The sequence below is a fragment of the Haliotis asinina genome, chromosome 11, assembly GCF_037392515.1.
Source record: "Haliotis asinina isolate JCU_RB_2024 chromosome 11, JCU_Hal_asi_v2, whole genome shotgun sequence".
NCBI lineage: Eukaryota > Metazoa > Mollusca > Gastropoda > Lepetellida > Haliotidae > Haliotis > Haliotis asinina.
In genome coordinates, this window is record NC_090290.1 from 54,996,606 (window position 1) to 55,022,208 (window position 25,603).

At 39.7% G+C, this 25,603-nt stretch overlaps 3 protein-coding genes across 4 annotated transcripts in view; 1 reads left to right on the plus strand and 2 right to left on the minus strand.

The window, feature by feature from the left end:
• LOC137256107 (cation-dependent mannose-6-phosphate receptor-like) overlaps positions 1-6,438 on the plus strand; it is a 30,383-nt gene extending 23,945 nt beyond the window's left edge. Inside the window, exons 6-7 of the mRNA XM_067793805.1 lie at positions 808-934; positions 1,321-6,438. Coding sequence (XP_067649906.1) covers positions 808-934; positions 1,321-1,380 — 187 coding nt within the window. The 3' untranslated portion in view covers positions 1,381-6,438. The remainder of the gene's footprint in view (positions 1-807; positions 935-1,320) is intronic.
• Positions 6,439-10,418: 3,980 nt separating this feature from the next.
• LOC137256108 (neuronal acetylcholine receptor subunit alpha-7-like) lies at positions 10,419-15,994 on the minus strand. Of its 2 annotated transcripts, none has more exons than XM_067793807.1 (2): positions 13,655-13,827; positions 10,419-12,239 (listed from the first exon to the last, which is right to left on the minus strand). In XM_067793807.1, the coding sequence occupies exon 2, from the start codon at positions 12,167-12,169 to the stop codon at positions 10,937-10,939; it is 1,233 nt and encodes a 410-aa protein (XP_067649908.1). In that variant the 5' UTR covers positions 12,170-12,239; positions 13,655-13,827; the 3' UTR covers positions 10,419-10,936. The 2 variants fall into 2 exon arrangements, with proteins under 2 accessions (XP_067649908.1, XP_067649907.1); XM_067793806.1 differs by lacking the exon at positions 13,655-13,827 and adding an exon at positions 15,967-15,994 and having other exon boundaries at positions 10,422-12,239.
• Positions 15,995-18,466: 2,472 nt separating this feature from the next.
• LOC137255561 (neuronal acetylcholine receptor subunit alpha-7-like) lies at positions 18,467-19,696 on the minus strand. The gene has a single exon (XM_067792986.1). It carries the CDS (start codon positions 19,694-19,696, stop codon positions 18,467-18,469), a length of 1,230 nt encoding a protein of 409 aa, XP_067649087.1.
• Between the last annotated feature and the right edge of the window lie 5,907 nt (positions 19,697-25,603).

The window sequence follows — 25,603 nt, forward strand, 5'->3', positions numbered from 1 at the left end:
CGAGATAGAATTAAAGAAATAAACACTGCAAAAGTGTAGGATTACAGGAACATTCCATTCACAGACTCGTATTATGTGGGTATGATTCTGCTGAATGTTCTATCAGCAAACAAAGAAACCTGTGCCGGGATAGCCCAGGGGTGGAAAAGTGGCACATATAAAACCATTTGCACTGATCATTTTTCCACTATACCTGCTGATTTTCTTGTTGAATTTTTAAAATAAGCACCATGATTAACATTGGAAAGTTTTAAGTCCCTGCATTGGCTCCCAGTTTTGAAGAGAATCCATTTCAAAGTCCTGACACATACTAATGTGTCACTGGAACAGAGTCAAGCTACCTTTGTGAAATGTCACCAAGTACTATCCAGCCAGAAGAGTCAGATCCTGTTCATGACACCAAAATTGAAAACCTTTGGATGCCGGTCATTCTAAATTGTATTGGCACAACTCTGGAACGCTCTTCCATTGGAAATAAAAACTTCATCAGTGACCCAATTCTGATGTCAGCTGAAAACGTTTTTATTTATCTAGCAATTTATGTTCCACCATTGCATCTCTGACAAGCTTTCCGAGAAGATGTGTATGGAATTAAGCGCTGTACAAGCATCCATCCTTATCCTGATCCTTAAAGTCTGCTGGACTCTGGTGCAACATGATAAATGAGATACAAATTTGCGTGCCCAATAGAAAAAAACGCTGAACTGGGACATCAGACAGTGCTTTATTTCCACCCTTGAAGCCATTGATTGTTCATAAGCCACAAGGTTAAAGCAATTAAGAAGATTCTTTTCCTTTGTTTTACAGATTTTTTGTGTCCTTGTTGGTGTACTTGATAGCTGGAATCATGTTCCTGAAGTTTGTCCGAAAAGCCGAGGGAACAGAAATGATTCCGAATTACGAATTTTGGACAGCCATGCCTTCCTTAATACGGGTAAGACTTAACCACATAGACAGAGAATGTGGTAGTGGCACAACATCTTAACTGATATACTACAGTGCCCCCCCAAAAATATTCTGTGAGTGAGTGAGAGGTCATTGCTAGGTGCGCCTATTACAGCAGGGGGCACCTGAAATGGGCTTCTCACATTCTGCCCATGTGGGGAATAGAACCCAGACCTTCAGCCTGATGAGCAAATGCTTTATCCACTAGGCTACTCCACTGTCTCCAGAATATTCAAGAACAATACATTTTCTTGTTGGCACCATTTAGGCAAACTTTTATCAGAAGGGCAGAGTGGCTATGGCACTTCCTTCAGAATTTTAAACTGCTGTTTGTTATGGCATTCAATCCCACTCTTTTCTTATTATATATTGCAGGAAGGAGTGTATTTCACATTCCGAGGATTCAAGACTGAAGCGACATATGAGAAGATTTGATTGGTACTCCATGTTTTTGTTGTTTGTGTGTGCAAGGAACTCATATTTCACCATTCTATGTGACATTTAAATCATAAAATCAAAACCTCATGTGTGAAATCAGTGTTATTTATGCATATGTTATTTTTGAAAAATATTCCAGAAAATCTTTTTTATATTTATCAGGGATAAATGGAACTTTGTGTGATGTGGGTCATTTAGAGATATTTTTGTGTAGAGATGATGCTTTGAATAACTACATAGAGTGATATCTTCATCATGGCATCCTTCATCTTTCACTTTGTGGCAGTCTGATATATACATCCTTTGGACGTAAGAGATGGAATGTCAGCAGTATCAGCACCAAGTTGTCAAGGGAATGGGTGACCGAGGTGTGGGGGTACAAGGGATCCAGTTGTCTTGAGCACAGCTGACACTGTTCTTTGGAATATATGAGACTTGGTTGTCAAGGATACAGTTGATGCAGGCGTCTTGGTTAGATGATCCAGGAAGACCTTATACTTCACGGTGCAGAGCTTGTCCGACTGCCAAGCCAGAAACCTTTGTCTTTGGTTTTATTGATTATGGTGCTGTTTGAGAGCTACACACTTGAGTTAAATGTATACTGTATGTGACACTCAAATACTGATAACATAATGTTTTCTATGATCTCTTCGAGTAGTTTCCAGTCAGGGACAGGGGATATGGTGGACAGTGTAGTGGAACGCAGTGGGTGGCAGATTATATGGGTGCAAAGTGTTCAGTTGTCACACCAAACATCAGGTTTCACTTCCCTAAATATGCACAGTGTGTGAAATCCAGATCTTGCAATGATATTGCTAAAATTAATCAAACCCAAGCTGGCAAGGGGAATGGAAGCAAAGAACGGTCTTATATACCATGAGTTGCCCTTAAAATGTTGAATAAAAATATATTTCATGGGAGTAATTATTCAACATGGGGTTGGAAATTTGAGAGCACAGTCCAGTGAAGAAATGGATGTATACCTTTAAAGATGGTGATATTTTATTTTGACATGAAAAGTATTTTTCAAACTGAGGCGAGGGAAGTATGTTGACAACATTTGCTCGCTTCACTTGCATATAAGAAGACTGTTCATATTCTCTAAGCTGTACAACCCCCATTTGTGGTACAGTTTGCCTCTGGTTGATGTTCCCTGAATCTGTTTGTTCATGAAGGGTAACATAAACATCGAAAGTACATCGACCCATGGGCTCCAACGGACCAGTGAACAACGCATTTATCTTACCGAACACCTCAATGTTAATGTTGAAATGTTTGAAGCACGTGTACAAAACTTTTTGTAGCCAGAAGATTTTGCAGATGACAACAACAGACTTGGAGTTATCTTCCTTCCACCAATTTTGCATTTGCAAAACATCAGTAATTTCTGTACATCATACTGATTTAGTGTTATAGAGATAAAGAATTACTACCACTAAGTACCATATCAGTTCGGTATTCCCCCGGGACACTACGAAAATGTTACTTGCTTTTAAGCTAGGTACATTGGAAATCATAGAAGAGTTCTCAGCCAATCTGAAAGCAACATTTATGTGAGGTCAGATAAAGGTGTATGTTCATATCTGATGAGAAAGATTCTGAAACATTTAAGGAGTTTTGCCATTGATTGTTCCATATGTAATATATTGTCAACCTTCATGTGTATCATTCTCTTCCCACAGTGGTTACTTGTCGTATCCTATGTAACCTCTGGTCTAATAAGACCCTTTCATGGTGCGAGTGTTCAAGACTCGTGATTTGAGGCAGTCAGATTTAGTAGTGCAATCAGCGACCTTGTTTCAAAAGTGATCGTTCGCAAGATCTCGGTAATTTCCGGATGCATCGTGAAAACTAGAACCTCTTCCTGAGCTCGATACTCGAATCTTTCTTCTGGACAGAACTCAGTCAAGTCATATTTGTTTCTCCACATTGCTTGCATTTGTCAAGTTGAATCTAGGTTGATCTAACACGTGTTCTGGTTGGACAGAAAAAAGGGAGATAAATCTGCTGCCACTTTTTTGCCGCTAGGGGATTATGAGAACCGCGAAATATGGGCGCATTGGAACAGAGGTTCGTAGGAAGATATGGCAAGTAGCCTCTGAGGGAAGAGAATGCATTTGTATAGGCTCATCAGATTAGTTTGTGTTGGAAGATATATGATATATGTATCAGTTAGATCTGAAGTAGATGTATATCCATGAGACTGTTCCTCCACAAAGCTGTTCCGAAGATGATATATTTCCTAGAGTGGCAACGATTAACTTCATTTCATCAAAAATTGAATCCGGCACCTTAGTTTCAATTTTAGATTTTTCACTCCAACTTGGGCAGTTTTGAGCACTGAAATAAGACGCAAAATGTGATTGTTTGACGCTTGGCTAATCATCCAAGGAGAATTGTTACTTGCAGACATTGCCAAGTCGACAAGGGATTTCAAGCTAAAAAAGCTGACTCTGAGAGTTAAATGAAATCTGATGTTTTTTGCTTGTATGAAGAGTCAAATCGAAAATGATAGGGTGCAATATCGAAAATCAGTCATGGTCTGGGTGATACGTTGCAGGCCTAATATTTCCAGCCAGCTTTTGGATGTTTAATCCGATTCTGTTGTTTTGAATTATGTATTAGGTGTAGATTTTCTTACATTTGTTAGATGTGAATCCATGAATATTTCAGTACCGCTTTGTGTACCGCTGTGTCTCAGTCTGGTCACATTTTGAAGTAGATGTTGATCAAGATGTATTTGATTTTTTATGCTCTCAGCCCACGAGGGAAGATAGTACATTTTGGCTCTAAGATCTGAAATAGATATTGTTCCACATGTATTTATTTCATGAAACTGCCTGTGCCCTAGGAGATGCAAAGTTTTGGTTTTGGGATGTGAAGTGGATGTTGACCCTCATATATTTAGTACTTTAAACTGTCATGCTACTGAGAGATGCTAAATCTTGGCTATTAGATCTGAAGTTGGCGTTTGTCTTCATGTATACTGACACTACCTGCAAGATGCCCTTTCTGGAATGTATCTTGAAAACTTTGTTTTCCCCTAGGAAATTTCCATGCCTTTGTTTTGTTCTCACTGAGTGTCAGTCTGAAGCCCAAATGTGTACAAAGTCTGGATGATGAAATGTTCTGCAAGTCATGTAATTAACATAGGCGTCACTGGTGTTCCTTGCTTGAATTAACAAAGTTTTGCAATAGAATCTTGAAATGTTAAACTCTCATGAATTTATGGAATGAACTAATGTATATAGTCAACTTTCATTTGTATAGACTCGTCAAATTAGTTTGTGTTGGAACATATATGATATATATATATTGGTTAGATCTGAAGTAGATGTATATCCATGAGACTGTTCCTCCACAAAGCTGTTCCGAAGATGATATATTTCCTAGAGCTGCAACGATTAACTTCATTTCATCAAAAATTGAATCTGGCACGTTAGTTTCAATTTTAAATAAGTATTATCACTATTTCGATTCTATATTTGAATACCTATTTAATTTTCCACACTGCCAGAACGTAATTTTCACTCCAACTTGGGCAGTTTTGAGCACTGAAATAAGACGCAAAATGTGATTGTTTGACACTTGGCTAATCATCCAAGGAGAATTGTTACTTGCAGACATTGCCAAGTCGACAAGGGATTTCAAGCTAACAAAGCTGACTCTGAGAGTTGAATGAAATCTGATGTTTTTGCTCATATGAAGAATCAAATCGAAAATGATAGGGTGCAATATCGAAAATCAGTCATGGTCTGGGTGATACGTTGCAGGCCTAATATTTCCAGCCAGCTTTTGGATGTTTAATCCGATTCTGTTGTTTTGAATTATGTATTAGGTGTAGATTTTCTTACATTTGTTAGATGTGAATCCATGAATATTTCAGTACCGCTTTTGTCTGTGAGCATATACAGTTATATCATTTGTGGATTTAAATCATCCACAGAGCACCACTGTGTCTCAGTCTGGTCACATTTTGAAGTAGATGTTGATCAAGATGTATTTGATTTTTTATGCTCTCAGCCCACGAGGGAAGATAGTACATTTTGGCTCTAAGATCTGAAATAGATATTGTTCCACATGTATTTATTTCATGAAACTGCCTGTGCCCTAGGAGATGCAAAGTTTTGGTTTTGGGATGTGAAGTGGATGTTGACCCTCATATATTTAGTACTTTAAACTGTCATGCTACTGAGAGATACTAAATCTTGGCTATTAGATCTGAAGTTGGCGTTTATCTTCATGTATACTGACACTACCTGCAAGATGCCCTTTCTGGAATGTATCTTGAAAACTTTGTTTTCCCCTAGGAAATTTCCATGCCTTTGTTTTGTTCTCACTGAGTGTCAGTCTGAAGCCCAAATGTGTACAAAGTCTGGATGATGAAATGTTCTGCAAGTCATGTAATTATTAACATAGGCATCACTGGTGTTCCTTGCTTGCATTAACAAAGTTTTGCAATAGAATCTTGAAATGTTAAACTCACAATTTATTTAATGTAATGAATTTATGTAATGAACTGATAACATATAATGTAATAACAGGCTAAGTTAGACTCTTCCTAACAAGTTCAGGTAAAGCATTCCCTCATGATACTGAACACCTCAAGTTTGATTCCCCACATAGATACAATTGCTGGAATATTGCCCAAAGTGGCATAAAACTCAACTCTCCCTCAAACCTATACAGTTCTGTGTCAAATTTCTTTACACAAGCTGATCCAGTAATTATGATTGCTGACAACTGTGTATGACAGCATCTGAGTTTTGAGGGACTTTTGTCAGATTATCTTATGCTTACAGGCAAAGTCATAGTAAACATTTTCATGGTAGTTCTGTCATGCATCATCAGAATGAAGTGTGAAGATAACATGCATATCATTATTGCTTTTGTGCTTATGCTTTTGGTGTCTGCCATCTTTGCCTCTGAGGTTCAAATGTGATACATGTTTCATGACAGAACACCATTTTTTGTTGAAGGTCACATGCAATGAAAAACACAACTTTGCAGATTCTGATACCTTTCGATGTGCTTTTACCGAAACAAATAAAAAAATACCAATGTAACCTGTAAGGTTGAAAAAAAACATGATGAAGGAAGACTGCATAATTGGAGTTCAAATGATTCACTAATTTTCTCCCAGCGCTGGGTGAAAAGTGGTTTCAACAGCTACCAGTTTGCTGTGCTGCATTGCGCTCATAATGCATGTGCAGTGATTAAGTTCGCAGAGCTTGAAGCAGTAAGCGTGCCTAAAAAATGAGGTCGCGAGCAGTAGTCTAATCTTGGTTGTGTACACAAACAAGTAAATAATCTACTCATTACATTTAAAGAAAACATGTTGATTGTGATATGCAGAGTCTTTCACAGAGAAAACGCAGTTCTGATTTATTGACACCTTTATGTCTGCATGGCCTGTCTGCTAATGAAAATATGCAATGCACAACTTCAATCATTGACCACATGCCATTTGAAATCAACACCTATCAGGCTTATAAGCCATAAAGAGTCACCTGAGCGTATTGACAAATGAACCAGTGGCCAATGACAAGGCTTCGTTACACTTGATTGCACATCCATTGACTCTTGACTGAGTTTGTTATCGCAGCTGCTTCGTTTCAAGGGAGGTAAACCCAAGTTCAAAATATTGCACTTTTGATGATATCAAATAAGTGATAACTGTGTTTTAATAATGTTTTTAATTTTTTTGTTGCATGTGACCTTTCAGAAATGAATTAAGGCTGTATTTGTTTTGTTAGTTAGTTTCTTGTTTAATGCTGCTCAGTAATATTCCAGATATGATAATGGTCTGTGAGTGAGTGAGGAACAGACAATCCAGTGATTGGCATAAGGAGAATCAACATAGCTATTTCAGATATAATAGGCATCATCATGTCCTATGTGTGTTCTTGCTATGTCGCTTCACGCAGTTGTATACCGTTGTTACTTTATACTTCCATTAATGCAATAAACATTGAAATCTATCCTCAAACCTGTTCAGGCTTGCTATCAGTCAATTGTTAAACCTTCCTTTTGGAGTGTTATCCTGAATTCAATTGGTATATATAGTATATGTTCTAGTCAGATTGTGAAATGATGAAGAGGGTCAGCCATTTTGTGTAACAGCAATATGCAAATGTACTTCAGTCATTTCATGAAATTTCACTGAATACCTTAGTCAACAAAAGCGGATCACAATTCAACATCACGTCACTAAAAGTTAAAACTATTGTGGCAGTGACTGTTGCACTTCAGCATGGTTTTGAAGCATTGACACCTGTTTGTTTGACACTTGCTGTGTCCAGAGTAGCCGTACCTCACAAACCCCTGTCCACCACATATAGATGAAATGACTTAAGTATATTGATTGCTGTTATACAAACTGAAGCAAAATGGCTCACCTTCTTATTCATGAAATGACTGATTTCACAATTCGACTGTAATTTATATAACATGTTTATGGTAGGTGTGTACGTCCACTTTTTGCAGATATACAGTTTACATTATTTATCATGGAGAGAAAGAAATATGTATTCTTTAAATTGATAATTCTTCATGGATGTTTGAAGTGAGGCTCTTAAATCAGGATATCATATTCCAAGGAATTACCAGTTTATCTAATGCACAACATGAAGACTTTTTGTGTATCTCTATGTATTGAGTTTGCTAATCATGATAAGTTAATGATGGTTGCTTGTTTCTTTTCTGAATGGTGTGTTGGTTTTTAGGATATTTCTTTACACAAGAGTTTGCATATTAGATGACCTAAATAAAATTCCTAACTTTTTACTAAACAATTTTCATTGTCATTTGTAATTCGCTATCAGTTGTCTATACCTTTTTCTCCATCATTCTCAATGGATAGATTTGAAGTGGATAAACACATGTGTATTTATTCCATGTAGGGGATTCCAAGTGCAGCTGGCAAATTCAGAAGTTACGCTGATGGACTTTTATGTCCAAGAAATGGCTAATGTTTTGAAGTATAGGAACAGAATGGTGTTTTGGTCTTTCGGGTTTTCGTTTTGGGATATGTGTATTGGGAACATATAGACCCCTCAGATGAGTCTGCAAACAGTCCCGATTGGTTTGGGAACCCTTCATTTTGTCAATGATGATCGCTGTTAAGTACCTGATTTTGTTGCTTCTGACTTGCTGTTATTTTTCTCATTTTCAACCCACAGCTTCTCAACTTAAAAAAACTCATCTGCAGGATATAAGGAGCAAATGCCAATGGCGTGATTGCTGCCTCCGACTGATTGCCAGCTCCTCAGCTGCAATAAATACATCCACAGGGCATATGAGCAGACGCCAATGATTTGCTTGCTGACTCCTCCTGACTGACAGTTCCTCAGCAGCAATAAATACACCCACGGGGTATATGATCAGACGCCCATAATGCGCTTTCTGCCTCTGACTGACTGCCAGCTTCTCACCACAAATAAACACACCCGCAGGGTGTAGGTAAATTTCCTAGCAGACGCCAATGATGAGCATCAGTGGGGATGTCACGGCTCTGTGGACACATGCCATTATCAGTGTTGCAGTCCTAAATCAATAGTGCAATTATCGCCTGTAGTAGAATACGTATTAGAATCCACAACTAGTGGCCCGATCCAGTTAAAACTGTTTTTGAGTAATAAAACCAAACCCGCGTTGAACCAGATATCACAGTAGTCAGAAGGCTAGGGGTTCAGTGAACAAGGGCAGATAATTTAAAAGTAATTGATTTGACATTGTTCTAGGGCCTCGTCCGTTTTAATATTTCATTTCCTTTTATCCTTTATAATGCATAGACTTCGAAGTCTGTAATGGGCGCTGGAAATTATTACAAACATCTATCCTGGACAGAACTGTTGTATTTCCCACACCCCAGTTGCCCATTGTGTTTGGTTTGGAAAGCCAACAGCTAATAATGATGTGTAGTGTTCTCCGAAAAGTCCTCAACACAATGTCTGCTCATCCAGGCTAAAGATTTTCACCCAGTATCACTTGTGTGTCTGGTCCAGGGACCATAGTTGTGTTGGGGTCCATTCTAAATTAGGATCGTGGGTAATAATCCTGAAGATGGCTAATTGTCAAGGTTCTCTATCCCAATCCCTGTATACAGGAAATAAGATTCAAACGTTTTGACTTCAGACTCGATCACTGACATTTGGGGTAACGAGTGAACACTGTTAACTTGGGTGTCCCCATTTATATAGAATCTCTAAGTTAGTGGTCAGTTGTAAGTTTTGCATAAGCTCAGTGTTATTGAACGGGAACTCGGTGAATTCTCAGTGGTTTCTTCCAAGTTGCCGCGAAATAAACTCCATAAAATAATTTTTTCTGTGTTGGTGACTGTTGCGTTAAACTCTTTAAACACAAACGGTAGATAAGAATCCCGATTTTGGTGTAATCACTCCTCCCACTCCTCACACGCACGCACGCACACACGCACGCGCACACATACACACCTAGTGAAGAAATAGTTATATCGTCATTGCCCTCCAGTGCGTGCGTGAGACAACAACCGATGGTAGCCTGACTGATCCTCTTGTTTTCAGTCCTGATGGCACGAGTTCAAATATTGTTATCAGAACGTGTCTGCCAACTTTACTTGTGGGGCATTTATGAAGACGATAACACACAGACCAATATATCATTCACGTCCCATGAGGTCCTTCTCTCGAGCCTCTGAAAGGGGTACAAGATGAATCGAGAAACCGGAAAAAGGACAATATTTAGGAATTTTTCAGTACAGGTTCATCACTGAGCGTTCTGGAAAGACGACCTTTAAGGGTGCATCAAACATTACGTGTTTGTCTTTTGTAAATTGAAAATTAATAATATCTCGTAAAGAACGCCTCTGGTAGGCCAATGGCGCCATGACACGTAGGCTCAGTTCAGCATAATCTTTAGAGCATATACCCCTCATTTACCCAAATTTATTCTCTGAATACTCAGACTCAGCGTAGCTTGTGATCTGAATTATTGATTGCTAAGTGCACGGGATTAGTTGCGTCATACCTTTCTATATCTCTTTACAGACTCGATGATTATAAACTGCAACACTTTTATTCACCAAAATAATTCATATAAGCAGACGTTTTCAATAAAAGTGATTAAAGCTCCCATAATAGAACATGTGTTTGCTAACGAATGCAACCGTATCCCGCGCTATCGGTATCATCCGTCAGAAACACACGCAAAGGCAGAACAATCAAAGGAATATCAATTGCCTCTCTAAATTGGGCATTGCCTCTCATACTGATCGATACTCCTGAAGCAACAGTAACTTCAAACACATGCTATCAATGATTCATCTCCAGCAGCCCGTCATCCGTGTGGGACTTGGCCTTCTCCACCCATGCGAGTCGTATAAACTCGACTAACGGGATCGGATTGTCAGACTCGGTGACTTGGCTGACACATGTCATTGGTTCCTCGTAGAGTAGTTTGATGTTGTTGATCACTGGGTTGTTTGGTCCAGACTCGATTATTTACAGACTGCCGCCATATAGCTGGAACATTGCTTAGTGCGGCGCAAAACCCAACTCACTCCCTCATTCATTACCTAGTAATATAAGTTCAATCCAATGTAAATCAATGTTGCTGGAATTCCCAAAAATAAGGGAATACACAACAACCAGAAGAAACACAGATCCACAGCTTTGCTGACCCGTTGCCATGTGACGGGGGGAGCAGAAGGTTTGGCCGAAAGCTCCTGTAACTGTCCCGATTCCTCGGTTGGAGGGTTTTCGCGGATTCTACACCGCCCGGCTGCATCTACCGTTTCAACCCAAACTGTGAAACGCTGTAATGTTTTACTAATGGGCCTCGAGTCGCTCCGCCCGCAGAACCGGACGCTGAAGATGCTGACGATGACAAATACTGCAGACATTGTAAGTGTGAGTCCAAGGAAGATGACAAAGGCTGAGATGCCGTGCGAGCTCTGTGGTACCATGTCTGTCAGAAATCCCATGTAGACGCCGTATGACAGTGGAATTGTGATAGCAAACGATATCTTTTCTCCAGAATCTGCAGGAATTAGAAACACAAACGTCCCAAGGACAGACAGAATTAACACAGGGAGGATGAAGTTGAACACAAAATTTACCGGGCGTCTCTCCAGGGTGAGGGTTATGATCACATGTGATGTTGGCTTGTTGTCAAAGGTCTTTTCCTTTGATGTGATTGATGTTGGTTTCAGATTCCACTGACCGCCAATGCTTGAACTGGAGGTACCTGCCTCTGACTGCCTGGCTTTCAGAGTTACCTCTGACGTGGAATATGACCACACCACTGCCTCAATGGAACACGAGAGACTATCAAATGGATACACCGTGACGTCTGTCTCACAATGCAGGTAGAATATGTCTCCTGGCACCCACTTCACGCTTCCATTAGAAAATACCTGCAGAGAAACAAAATCTCCTCCAAGGCGATCAAGCTGTTGGAAGGAGTTGGCCACAACAATATCAGGCTTCCAGACGTAGCTATCTGGAGGTCTGATGAACTCAAGTCCGTCATACATCTCCGAATTCCAGGTTAGAAACTGATCCTTCCATGACACGGTAAACCAGCCTGTGCATACGAGCTGTTGTTGAGATTCAATGTATTGGCTTACAGTCCGTAAATGAAAGTCAAATTCAACTGTAATTGTGTCCGATTTGTTGTAGATGGGCCTTTCGTATGGGTTGTTGTTCCAGATGATGTCATTGTAGAGGCGGGATTCACCCGTGGAATACCTGTGTGATTCAACCGAGACAAAACCAACAACCAGAATATATATGGGAAGGATCAACATGGCTGCAAAAACGTATCTTGCAATGAAGAACTCTGCAGCCCCTCTCTGTAGCTTGGGCGATGATGTCGAGCTGCAATACAGAAGAACATTTCTTTGAGATACCACAATATATGATAGCGTTACATTTGTTTGTGGACTGGTGAATGTATACAAATTCTCACTCAGTGTTAATGGAGGTTATGGTTAGAATTCGGCGATGCTTTATTTATCGACATTGTGCCATGTAACAAATACACAACGTGGGATCGGGCAATATAGACATTTAAATTCACATCATTCTATCGGGAATTCGGCGAATGTCTATAATCAATTGCATTTGCTTCCAGCTGTTAGTGATGGGAACTAATGTTTACAACACGGCAACGTTTTGATTAAATGTTAATACTTGTAATGGCACGAGTGTAGAATTATCAAGGATATCGGTTCCTGTCATACCACGTGGCACGCATTCTCTGTGGCATGTGTATCTGGCTGTATGACATTAATTTGGTTAAACATGTTGACATAAATGACCCATGAAAATCCGATCTTCAGTAATCTACGCTTTTCCGCAAGATGGGACTAACGGGATCGGTTGGATTATGTTTCACAGCAACGAAACAGATGAATAAATGTTTCTAGAATATTGAGGACAGTGGTTAAGTCCTTTCATGCTGGATCGCGGTTGGTCCAATATTTGTTAATCGTGTGGGCATGCGTCTGTTCGAATCCCGATTGGCCATCATGAGGATTCTTGGGTTATTAGCATGAAACTGAGTCTTCGTGCTTTACCAAATGGATGAATATGAAAGACCTGCACACGCATCCTCGTGCTTTCCCCCAACGTGAAGTTAATGTACCTGTCACAATATCGGAAACTAATGTAACGTACATAATTTCTGAAACTAATGTAACTGGCACAATATCTGAAACCAGTATAAATGAAACAAAATCGGAAACTAATGGAACTGACATGATATCGGTAGCTAATGTAACTAATGTATTTTTGAAAACGGAGGAAACTGACACAATGTCGGAACTGACACAATGTCGGAAACTAATATAACTGACGTACTATTGACAAGTGAGGTAACTGACACAATATCAGAAACTACTGTAACTGACACCATGTCGGAAACTAACTTAACCGAAACAATATCGGAAACTAATGTAACTGACATAATATCTGAAACTTTTTCAAAGCTGTTTTAAATACAGATGTTTTGTACGTCATTGTAAGGAAACCAAGCAAAAATTATGCTTATCGAATAACACGAATAACATTTTTGCAAAGTGATATGATGTCGATTATTAGTGTGTATTAGATAGGAATGTCTTGTGACGAGAGACCTGGCACTGTAATATTCAAAGTGAATCTCGATAACCTCAAACCGACGATGCACGGGTCTCACACAGATAAACTCATACCCTGCGCCCCACCTTTGGGATGTAGTGATATACAAGCACAACATTGGTGTTAAATGGATCGCATGATCATGTACTCACCAATGTCCCGTAAATCACTTCAAATCATTGCCATTATGTTTGTAAATGACTAGATCCACAACATCACCTCCTACAATGGACAATGCCAAGTCATGGCAACAGGTGAACGGTCGCATTAAACTTCCTGGTATCAACATGCACCATCACCATTCCATAATCATCTCACAGACTCTGCAGCTGAAAGCTTGGCGTGGCCATGATAACGTTCCCAGCAAAGCAGCAATGGACCATAAAACAGAAAACAAGTGGCTGTCGTGTCTCAATACTTCCGTCGTTCGTGGGCAATTTACGAGTCGAGAAACAGCAAAGTAAACATGGGTGCGGAGGCTCGGACCATCACATCATCAATAACCGTCTATTAAATCAGTTGTATTAATTGGAAAAAAACTCACATTATCACCAAATCCACAATGCATTAGACACAACTGTGTTCAACCTGTGTGACAGACCAGGAATATTTGGGTCGAGATGGTCGCTGAAGTTGCACCAGCAGAGATCAGCACAAGTGCTATTGCCCCGCATGTAACACATAAAATTGATATAATTTTGAAATTGTTTACAGTTAAAGGAATGGGAAGCAACAATAATATTCAACTCCACTAAATTAGAAACTTGACACCCACATTATCGGTAATAACGGTTAGGGGGTAATTTCTTGTAGTTTCCGATTGTACCAAACACACGACAATGACAAGTAGGCTTCTTGAACATAACGTAAAAAGAACCTTAGTGTAAGATGTCATAAAACGTGAAAATGAGCAATTGTTTACATTCCATATGTGGCAAGTGTTTTCTGCCTGGAAGCTGTTCACCTGTCGAGTTTCAATTATCGATTTCGGACAAGTCGCAAGGGGTAATGAGTCTGTTATTGCAAGAAGCTAAAGTAATTGCATATTCTCAAGTATGTATAATCCAGGCCAAAATATTATCGAAGATGTGTGACATTGTGCCTTTAATCTTAAACGGAAGGTATTTCAGGCGTATCGTGGCAGTGAGAGTTTAACAGTGATAAAACAAAGCTAAACGATATAACTATCTGCCAAGAAAGAAGAGCAAAAAAACTAGAATATCACGGTTATACTTTGGTAAGTTTGACAACCAACACGTAAACATAAAACGATCATTCTACCCGCGAAACATTGATTATGCAATGCTATTTAGAAAGTGGTCACATTTAACATATGTTGTTGACTTGGCATGCTAGCTATTTGGTGCCTGATGGTGTGAATTCGAATCCCGGATGGGCTAATTTAAAAATAATAACTGGTAGAATTTGTGATTTACTGAGAAAGTGTAATCCCAAATATAACATTATCTTACATTTAACCACTTTGTAAATGGCATGGTATAATCATAGCCGTGCCAGGTAACACTTATCAGAGGGGTACACAAAGCCCGCAGTCTAGACTACAAGTTGTGGCTAAGCGGGTTAGGCGGCAGACTTTGCGTGGTGGTTATTAGGTGCCTGACTCTGACGGTGTGGGTTCGAATCCCGGGCTAGAATATTTATCTTTAGTAAGAAATCCCAAGTATAACATATGTTACACGCGACAAATTATGAAAATGCGTCAGCAGTTGAAGGTGGATCAAATTGCTAGGTATCATGAGCAATTACAATGCGTGTACAATACAATAAGCCCATGTGAAAGTACAAGCACCAAAAATCTTAGTTGCTAAGGCAATTTACCATTATTAGAATGCCATATATCTTTTACAAAATATATCACTCAAAACGTTTTCTTACTCAGTTATTACAATCAAACACACAAAAAAATAAATAGATCCTTTATATATAGTTGCTATCCATAGTTGCTAATGGTAGCACACTTCACTCCATTACTTCATCACAAGGGAGGTTGGTAACCTTGTCACGCCGAAGATCCGGGTTCGATTCTCCGCATGGGTACAATGTGTGAAGTACATTTCTGGTGTCCCCGCTCTGATATTATTTGAATATTGCTAAAAGCGGCGTAAAACTAAACTTGCCCACTTACTCACTCATCAGTGCATTTGAGCGGTATGGTAGCCTTGTGTTTAAACCGTTTTCTCGTCACGCCAATTATACACATGGACAAAGATTAAGCGCCACCCTGTATTTTTTTATCTGCTACTTTGGATACTCAGTGGTAACGAGTATCATAACGAGAACTATGTCTGTCATTGGCATCATTGGTTTGATTATGTTTGGCAACTAAACGGGCGATGACGCCGTGATGGCGACCCATTTGCCCTGCAATGGTCCTGCATGACATGCCACCATTTTTCATGCCTATCACCTGCCATCTCTCAGCGGTAGTTACCTAAGTCCTCACCTTGACTGATTTTCTCGCGTGAAAGGAGAATCTCACAACAGACCAGTGAATCCAAGTGTGTGAAACTTGATTTTCAAGATTCAGGTGTCAGGGAAATGGGGTTGCACGTGCAGATCGTTTTCCTTGTTACATCTTGACAATCTTAGGTTCAAGAATCTATGGAAGGCTAATTCAGTCATAAACATTTATAGTTTGTATTTCTGATCTTCGGTGGTGAAATCAAGACACCATGAAAATAGTAGCGCATAATATTTGTGCATGTGTATATTATTGAATGTGTATATAATTGTTAAAATGAGATGCAAAGCATAAGTCGCTTACTCGCTATCAGAACATTTAGTATCGATGGTATTTAATACGTCAGTATACCTTTACTCACGTGCAGTGGCATTGGGTGATACATAGAATACACCAGTGCTGACACAATAACTATTTTGGAACGAAAACGTTTTAAATTTCTTCCCAGTGAGTACAACGTTGGATTAGATCAGCCGTTGGTTGTACCAAGGTATCTCAAGTGTCATGTTCTGTAATCATAATCTGAAAACACAGACTGTGCTACATGAACAACCAGAGCCACATTGGTCGTTTTTTCTGCCATAGTTCCCCAAAGTCTCACCCAGCCGCGAGTGGTGAAGTCAAGGAAGAATTTAAATCTAAGACGGAATAGTAACCAGTGACAGCTAGTTTTGTATGAGTGAGGTTTTAAACTCTGTTTTTGTATAACCAATAACAATCTGTAAAAAACATCAATCTTGCCATATCTTCAAATGAGCAACAGCAGCAATTTTGGCCGACTGACTTTGTGTACTTTGTGTACTGACTTTGTGTCAGGTGCCTGACTCTGAGGGTACGAGTTCGAATCCCAGAATAGTCTAGAATTTGTACTTTACTAAGAAAGTGTAATCCCACATATAACTTACAACATATAACTTGCGACAGCCACGCAAAGAGGTCTCAGATAGGCATGCCTAAGGGACTTGACTCTGTATGGCATCTTTCTGCGGCCTAATGACAAACGCATTGGACTTTTTGTTCCACAGAACATTGGGATGTACTCTACTGACAAAAGTGACAAGGTACACAAGTCCAAAGTGGAACGTCGATGCAAAGCTGTTTCGTCTGTACTTCCTCAGGCTACACGAGGTGGTATAGACTGAGCAAGTTTAATCAGGTCTGGTAGAGTGTGAGTTACACTGTCAGTATCTCAGCCATAGCGTGACAAAAGCAATTGATGCAATAAACAGACAACACATTTTGAAGAGTAAAACCTGTCGACGATGGACAGTAAATATACTAGAGTATCACAGATATGAATATCAAACTTGCTTGTAAAACTGAAACATTTTTATTGAACAAGAAAATACAATATGAAACACGGACTGTAGATCGCCGACAAATTAAGATAACCATACTAGGAACCTTGGGCACTTATATCATTTATGCTACTTGCGTGGACCCAAGCTGGATTTGACCATCTCTTCAGCGATGGTAGGAAGAGACATAAAATACTACGATTAAAAAGCATGGTTGAGCGAAATTGACTTTGAAAGTTTTTGGGACTTTTGTGCCCACTCTGGAGGACAATAATTGTACGCTACCTCAACACCCTATGACTGTACAGCCACAAACAATCGCAGTTGCTGATTTATACTGCCATGTTTAAAATAGCAGTTATCTATTTACAAAACATTAAATTATTAAATGATAATTAACTTTATAAAAAGATCCGTAACCGTTTTGACATTGAAACATTTTCCCTTGTAATGGCAAAAATCAATACAGTCAAACCAGGGAGAACATGGGCACATCATCACAGTGCCTGAATTGATGTCATTGTACACTTTCCCTGAGGACTTCTTGCTCTTAGGATCTCCACATATGTTGACTTGGATTGGAATGCTTTACCTGTAATGCTCAGAACGTGCGATGTATGATCACTCTGTTCTTGGACTGACAAATTTGTCTTCAACAACAACTATTTCTTCTATTTATATCTGTTGGCTTCTTTATGTCCTGACAAGGGTGAACAACAGCCAAAAGGTAGGTGCTGAGTGTTCACGAACAAATTGCTATGTAAAATTCATATCGTATTTTTGTGTGCTTTTTGTGCCAGACTGAGTCGTGGTTGAGGACGGGGGATGCTGTTCCCTCGTGACAGAATTCATACCATGAAGATACATACTCAAAGCACAAAACTACATAAACTCTGGTTGATTCCTGCAAAATTGTGTTTCAGGATTCAGGTTTCTGACAGAATATTAAAATAGTCATACGTCCTGGTTTTCATAGGATTAATAATTCTGTCAAAGGAAACATCTGCGGCACTGACATAAAACCATTGTCAGAGCTGTTAGAACGTTTGCACGCCACTCTGTGAATGCCAAAAACACATTGCGACTCTATTAAAAACATATAAACACATATTGCTATGAATGGCTGTCTCATATCATCAGTGTGACCTATTCTTTCAAACAAACACGATTTGCAGGATCTGCCACTATGGGAGAGCTATGCACAGCAACATTACCGGAATGGCTATTAACAAAGGTACACACAATACCCAGAAGAAAAACAGATCCAGTGCCTTGCTCACTCGCTTCCAAGTTATTACTTCAGCATGTCCATTAGCCTCGCCATCATCTGACTGTTCCGTGACCTTAGCCATATGCATTGTTTTCGTCTTCCTGCGTCGCACACAGCGTTTAGCCTGTTCAACCCAGATGGTGAATCTTTGGAATGGTTTAGGAACCTGTCGTGAATTACTACGTCCCGAGATTCTGACGCTGAAGATGCTCAGGATTACGAATAGTGCAGACAGTGACAACGTGATTCCAAGGAATATGATAAAAGTGGACACCCCATCAGAGCTCTGTGGTACCATGTCTGTCAGAAATCCCATATAGACGCCATATGAAAGAGGAATAGTGATGGCAAATGATATCTTTTCCCCAGAATCTGCTGGAATGAGAAAAACAAACGTCCCTAAAAGGGACAGAATCATGACAGGAACCAAGAAGTTGAAGACAAAGTTGGTGGGAAGTCTTTCCAAAACAAGAGTAATTATTATGCTAGATATATTTCTGTTGTCCAGACTTTTTTCCTTTGACTTGATAGATGTGGACGTCAAACTCCATTGTCCTCGTATGTTGGAACTAGATACTCCAGCAAGAGATTGGCGTGGTTTCAGATACACTTCTGTCACTGAGTTGGACCAGACAACCAGTTCCATAGTACACGAAAGGCTATCAAATGGGTACAGCTGAACGTCTACACTACATGGCAGGTGAAACAGGTCACCTGGCACCCACTGCACGCGTCCATTGGAGTAAACTTTCAAAGGTACAAAATCTCCTCCAAGGCGGTCCAGTTGCTGGAATGAGTTAGCCACAACAATATCAGGCTTCCAGACGTAGCTATCTGGAGGCCTGATGAACTCAAGTCCGTCATACATCTCCGAATTCCAAGTAAGAAACTGATCCCTCCATGACACGGTAAACCAGCCTGTGCATACGAGCTGTTGTTGAGATTCAATGTATTGGCTTACAGTCCGTAGATGAAAATCAAATTCAACCGTAACAGCTTTTGATTTGTTGTATACGGGCCTTTCATATGGGTTGTTGTTCCAGATGATGTCATTGTAGAGGCGAAACTCCCCTGTGGAGTTTCTGGCTTGTGTCTCTGCAGATACATAACCGCAGACAAGAACAAACAATATTTGTGACAACATGGCTGTGAAACATCAGTGCTATACCGAGTCGGTATCGTGTTACTATGTATGAACAGCCTTACGTGGACCTCAGTGCCTCAGTTGCTCGCTTTAGGATCTTACTGAAGTACAGCAGTCTTCTTGCTTCCTGAAATATATAAAGAAGCAATGCCTAAGATTGTACTACATATTGGTCAATTTGTTGTGAAGAAGTATTTGAATAACTATTGTTATATTAATCAATAAAATGAACTGGGATGGCAAACTGACAGAACGTTTACTTGTACAGATGAAATGATTCTTTTTGTGAACAACTGGCCAATTAGAAAACAACATTTACCATATCCAAGACAATCTTAACACCAAGTCGTCGCAACAGAAAAACAGTAACATATCCAAACGTCTTTCAGAGAACTAATCTCGCTTAGTGGAGAGTCATCACGCTCGGTAACACACATTACCAGTACATTTCCAGTAACTTCCATGGTGAACCGCCATGATCCTTTGTTAACCAGTAGTCCCCGTGATGGTGTAATGTCCTATTGTCACAGTTACACTTGCGGTTAGTTTACATTTCCTCTGATAAAACGACAAAACACAAAAATCGACAAATAACGTGCACCCACCATAATATCACCTTCAAATCTGTTATACACAGATCGATGACGGCCAGCCGATGTGTAAACCTCCACTGCTTCTGGTATGGCACGTCCAGGGTGAATAACATATCAAACTACATTGAGGACCTGTCACCTCCACCATTGATCTACACAGATGCCATTAGGACTAATGTATAATCACCACACGCAGACAGCTGGCTGGAAATCCGTTGCACAATACTGATATGATAACGAGTTGTGTGTCTCACAACACCGGGTGTGTATTTTGTGATCTCCATGGCCCGTAGTGCTCACGTTAACTACAGTTTGACTGATCACCAGAACATGTCATCAAATATATTAATTCAATTTCCGTTAGATGCGAGTATTTGAGCAAAGCGTTGTTTTGTAACCGACCCCTGGTTCTAATCACTCAATTTCATCCAGTATTGTATTGGTAAGTCCCGTATCTGATGCCGTGATTACTCTTGAATCTAATACCAGTCAATGTGTTTTATGGACGTCGCAATGCATATAGTCTGTTTGGCTCAAAAACGGACCGATGATTTGCAGTCTAGCTCGAACTAATAAACGTAACATACTCAATGAAACGCTGATCATAATCAGAACATCATACCAACTCTGGGGCTTTTGCTTAATATTTGTCCTTAAAATAGAAAAAAAGTTCTTTAACAAACTATCATCAAAACTATTGACACAGTTTATTCTAGGGAAGAGTGCACAAAAAGAGACAGCACAGCACAGCACAGGTTAATGAATAAATAACTTTCTCGGATATTCAAAATGAACTGGTTACAGTCGTGCGTGCTGTATTCCACTCAACCTGGTTACATTCATGTCAAAAGAAAACACTTCTGCATTGCCACAGCTCTATCTGCGATTTGTAGGGACGCGTTCCACGGAATACTTGACGGAAAACCCGATATGGAATCCTTTCGCATTAAGTGCACTTCCTGTTCTGCTATCTGCACTGTACTCATGATGACAACTACAGGATTAATTGTCTGATTCTCTCTCTGTCCCAAAACAATCACACGATAATGGATTGATGTCAGTTACTGTTAGTTGAATGGGCATAGAAAAGGGATTCCTAATCACACAATGGGAGCAATATATCAGTCCACATAATTCAATAATTCATAAGTATCTGTACAGTGTGTGCAAATTATGTCCTAGTGAGCCCCCATGTGAACTATCTGATAGTGGTGATGTCAGGAACATGTTTCCAAAGGTACATGCTCTGTATGGTAAAAGTAAATTTGTCGGATATCTTTCATTTGAAATTCTCGACCGTTGTGATTATTTTAACTGATTGGGTTTAGGAATGAGTTGAAACATCAAGCCATGGACTTTGCACTCAGGGCCAAACTCAGTCCTTTGGTTCGACAATGGAACACTCAAACCACTGAGCTACCATTGAAATGAGGAGAGGTTTATTTGTGAGGGGTTGGTATGGCTTGGTCTGCGATCAACATTTTCCGTGGCAGAGTCACAGTCCACACACATTCTGGACACAATAACTGAATGTGCACCACCTGTTGAAGTTTCCCTTTTGATGCACATGGTCCTCCAACTGCAATGTGTCCACGTGATGCCATGGTCAGCATTCAGCCTTGACCTCGGGGACACAGACCGCTGGTAAGGTAGCATCTGGGTTCGATATCTGTGGTGCTTTGGTAACACGTATACAATGTTTGTTACCACCAAACACTTATCAAAATACTTATGTTGTAGTTTTAGAAACAAATCCCAGGTGGGTATTTTCAGTTTATTTATTAAAAATTTCAACCATTTCAGATATTAATGACACAGTATAAGCATACGTTTTGCGATGTAATAGCTCCTAGATAGAAGCATGGCCAGAGGAGAACAAGTTTTTGTATCTGCTTGAAAATTTGTGTACGCAAGGTATAAATAAGAACATTTGCATATATCATGGTACTTAATATTTAGAAAAAATGTAAGCCGAGAGTTTTTGCAGTTCCCATTTATTTCTTTTAAAACTGAAAGATATGCACATGTATAATCGTGTAAACGTGTGTTAAATGTAGACTTTGTTTTAGAACACTTTCGTGGTGCAACGTTTACGTTCCAGCCTTGGTCAGTTTGACCCTCGGCAGATCACAGGGGTGAAATGTAGTGAACATAGCACATGGCAAGAAATTCACAATACTGGAGCTCCGTTACTTCATGTTTAGCGTCGGATCCATCATTCACAATTACTGGAACTACATCTCTCTTATGCCTCTATTAGCATCGGATCCATCCTAACTACTGTAGCAGCAATTCTTTTATCTCATTAGGGATGTGAACTTCAATCCCCGAGGAGATGCGGGCGCGCGACTGACTAACTTGGAGTAACGAAAAAAGTGGTTGGGATGTCTCAATTCCCTGATGTCGTGAAATCAGCACTGATTGTTCCACATTAACTACACTAATCTGGTTGTTCCGGAAGTCGATAAACACGCCAAGGTCCAACGCCCACACACTGGTATCCGACTTGTCACGCGAAATACTCTGTGTCAACACATCGCGTCCCTGGCAACGTATTCTAAGTTTCACCTTTGTATTACCTACAATAGTGATCTCAACTCCATCGGTGTTTTTCACATCAAGGATGCCAAAGTGACTATCCTTATCGAAACTGAACAAGGTGGAATTGTACCCTAACGCAAACGTAAGCACTACAACATGATAAGAAGGCGGTGGCATCGGGATTTCCAGCTGAAGAACGAAATAGACAGAAACGGGCCCTGAAAGACTTTGAGCGGTTCGCGCTGCATGGTCAATATGGGGAATGGCTGAAGGGCTCTGCTGGAATGTAAATGAATACCCTGTCTGCAACCATTCATTTGCATCAATTTGCACCATCCCACGAAGTGTTCTTGGGTCCAATGAAAGCTTTGGGCCTGAGAATAGGATAGAGAAAGTATATTACAGGATTTTTAGACTAATATGAATATCAAAAAGAATATATTATCCCGCTGAATGTGCATCTAGCAGCTCTTGGAACTAATTGGTAAAGGTATGTCACACCTAAAGCACCCTAAGTGATGACTAAAATTCTTTTTGCATGTGCTACTGGCCATTACAAAATCCAGATAATTTAGCTCTCATTTAACCCCACTGCAAAGGACGTTGACCACATGTGGCACAGGATCTCAAGGCTCAAGCACTAGTTTTTATGAGAGTCCGTACGGCTTTTAGCAATATTCCAGCAACATCAAGACAAGTGTTTATTGATCAAGGGGTTTTCTGTATGAGTTGAGGAAATGATTTATGAGTGATTCACAAACTTTATATAAACTGATTAAAACTACGACAGGAAGAACATTCTGTGCCACAAAAATCTTACACTATCATCCCGGGGGTTAATACATTTACATGTTTTAACCAGATGTCAGATATGTATATTACTCATGTATAAGAAACAACGATGTACAAAACAAAATTTCAGAAGAAATAACATTGTAACGATCCTCGATATACGAAGATATAAAATGCAAAACTCAATACAGACAAAGCAAACGGCTTAACATAGGATACCCCTCACAGTTAATTTAGATCAGTTTATTATGATCTAAAACGTACTTATGAGGCGTTGACTCCCCAACACACAAGAACAAATTCCACCGTCGCTGTGGAATACCTTGCACAGAACAACTTCCTTCGACTCATCGTCAGGGTAAAGGAGTTCCAGAATAGCGCCCTCTTGCCACTGATCGTAGTGAGCGCAGAGGAATACCGAGACCAGTCTATGAAGCAGCATCATAGTCAGCCAGTGTACCTCACTGTGGAACAAGAGTTATGTGATAAATCAACATGTACCATGCTGATATCATATTAGTGTATGTTCATCGCACTGTCGTTCTGAAACACTTCAGTGTACGTCTAAAATTCAAGACTCTGTACTGAAGATCCCGGTTTCCCGAAACCTTTGCTTATTGTAGGTGGCAGTTAACGGAATTAGATGGTCAAGCTTGCTGACTTGGTTAACTCATCATCGCGACCCATTTGTGTAGATCGATGTCCATGCTGTTGATCACTGGATTGTCTGGTCCAGAATCGATTGCTTACAGACCGCCTCCTTATAGCTGGAATACTGCTGACAAACCAACTAAATGAACATAAAAGAATCCTGTTGTGAGATCGGTTGTTCTGAGACTTAAATTTGGAAGTCATTTCGGCATTTTTCAGCCATATCGAAGCTGTGGCAGTTGTATAAGAATGAAAACACAAATATACGCATAAAAATCTACATTGAAATATATAGCCTGTCACAGATATGCTCATGAACTGGCCATCGACTGAGATACAAGCGAGTTTGATAGATTTGGCCATAATTGAAGCAAACACATATTCTACGATTAAAAATGAGTCAGGAACATATTTACTTTAAATGATCGTTTCATACATACCCTCTTCCGGACGACAATGCTTTACACTCCTTTAACGTTCTGGGGTTTCGTGAAAACTACCTTTAACTCTGTAATGTTTCTGTGATGGTCGCAATGGGTTGCCAGGCAAAAACGTTAATCAATTAAGGAACTGCATAGTCTCATAACATATGAATCCTTTCAAATGTTTGAATCTGAATGCGACGATGTCTGGAACTAATAGAAGTAACTCTAACAAATCTCTCGCAACAATTAGAAATTCTTCTTATAAATCCAAAGAGGCTTCCATACATTGTTAGATGTTCATCTCTATTTCATGTACCTGAGTATCGCTATCAAACAGTTAAAATATCCGTTAACAATTTCATAAGGAAGGAACTTGAATTATTGAGAGTAAACTTCATAAACTGTCCTTGGACTTCAATTCTCGAAGATGAATACATGTATACACTCGTATAAGCCACAAAAGGACTTATGGAAGACAAAACCCATTTGTTCATGGTATAATCAATAAAATAAATGTACACTAGTATACATATCAAAATGTACACTCCATTATCGCACATAATGCCTGAAAGTTTGTCTAAGAGTTTCGGCATGACTGAATTATAACATCCTAAATGTCAATGATGATGATTGTAATTAAGGACTTAATGATTTTCATGAATTTTAGAGAGAACGAGTGTCGGATTACTTGTTTTTCGATATTGTTGGTACAGACGGCTCAACGGAAAGGGGATCGGAATTGCCATGAATGGCATCTGATCATCGAAGGAGTATATTCAGTATGATAGCCACTGGCCTAACTGCATTTCATACGAAATAATATACATATACAACGTTACAGCGGTTGTAGAAATGAGGAACGTACACTTGAAGCAGCTTTGACACATTCTTAACACTTTGTTAAG

What these genes read in the sequence shown, in the direction of transcription:
- LOC137255561 (XM_067792986.1), bottom strand. Translation starts at nt 19,696, where the DNA reads ATGTTGTCACAAATATTGTTTGTTCTTGTCTGCGGTTATGTATCTGCA.
- LOC137256108 (XM_067793807.1), bottom strand. Translation starts at nt 12,169, where the DNA reads ATGTTGATCCTTCCCATATATATTCTGGTTGTTGGTTTTGTCTCGGTT.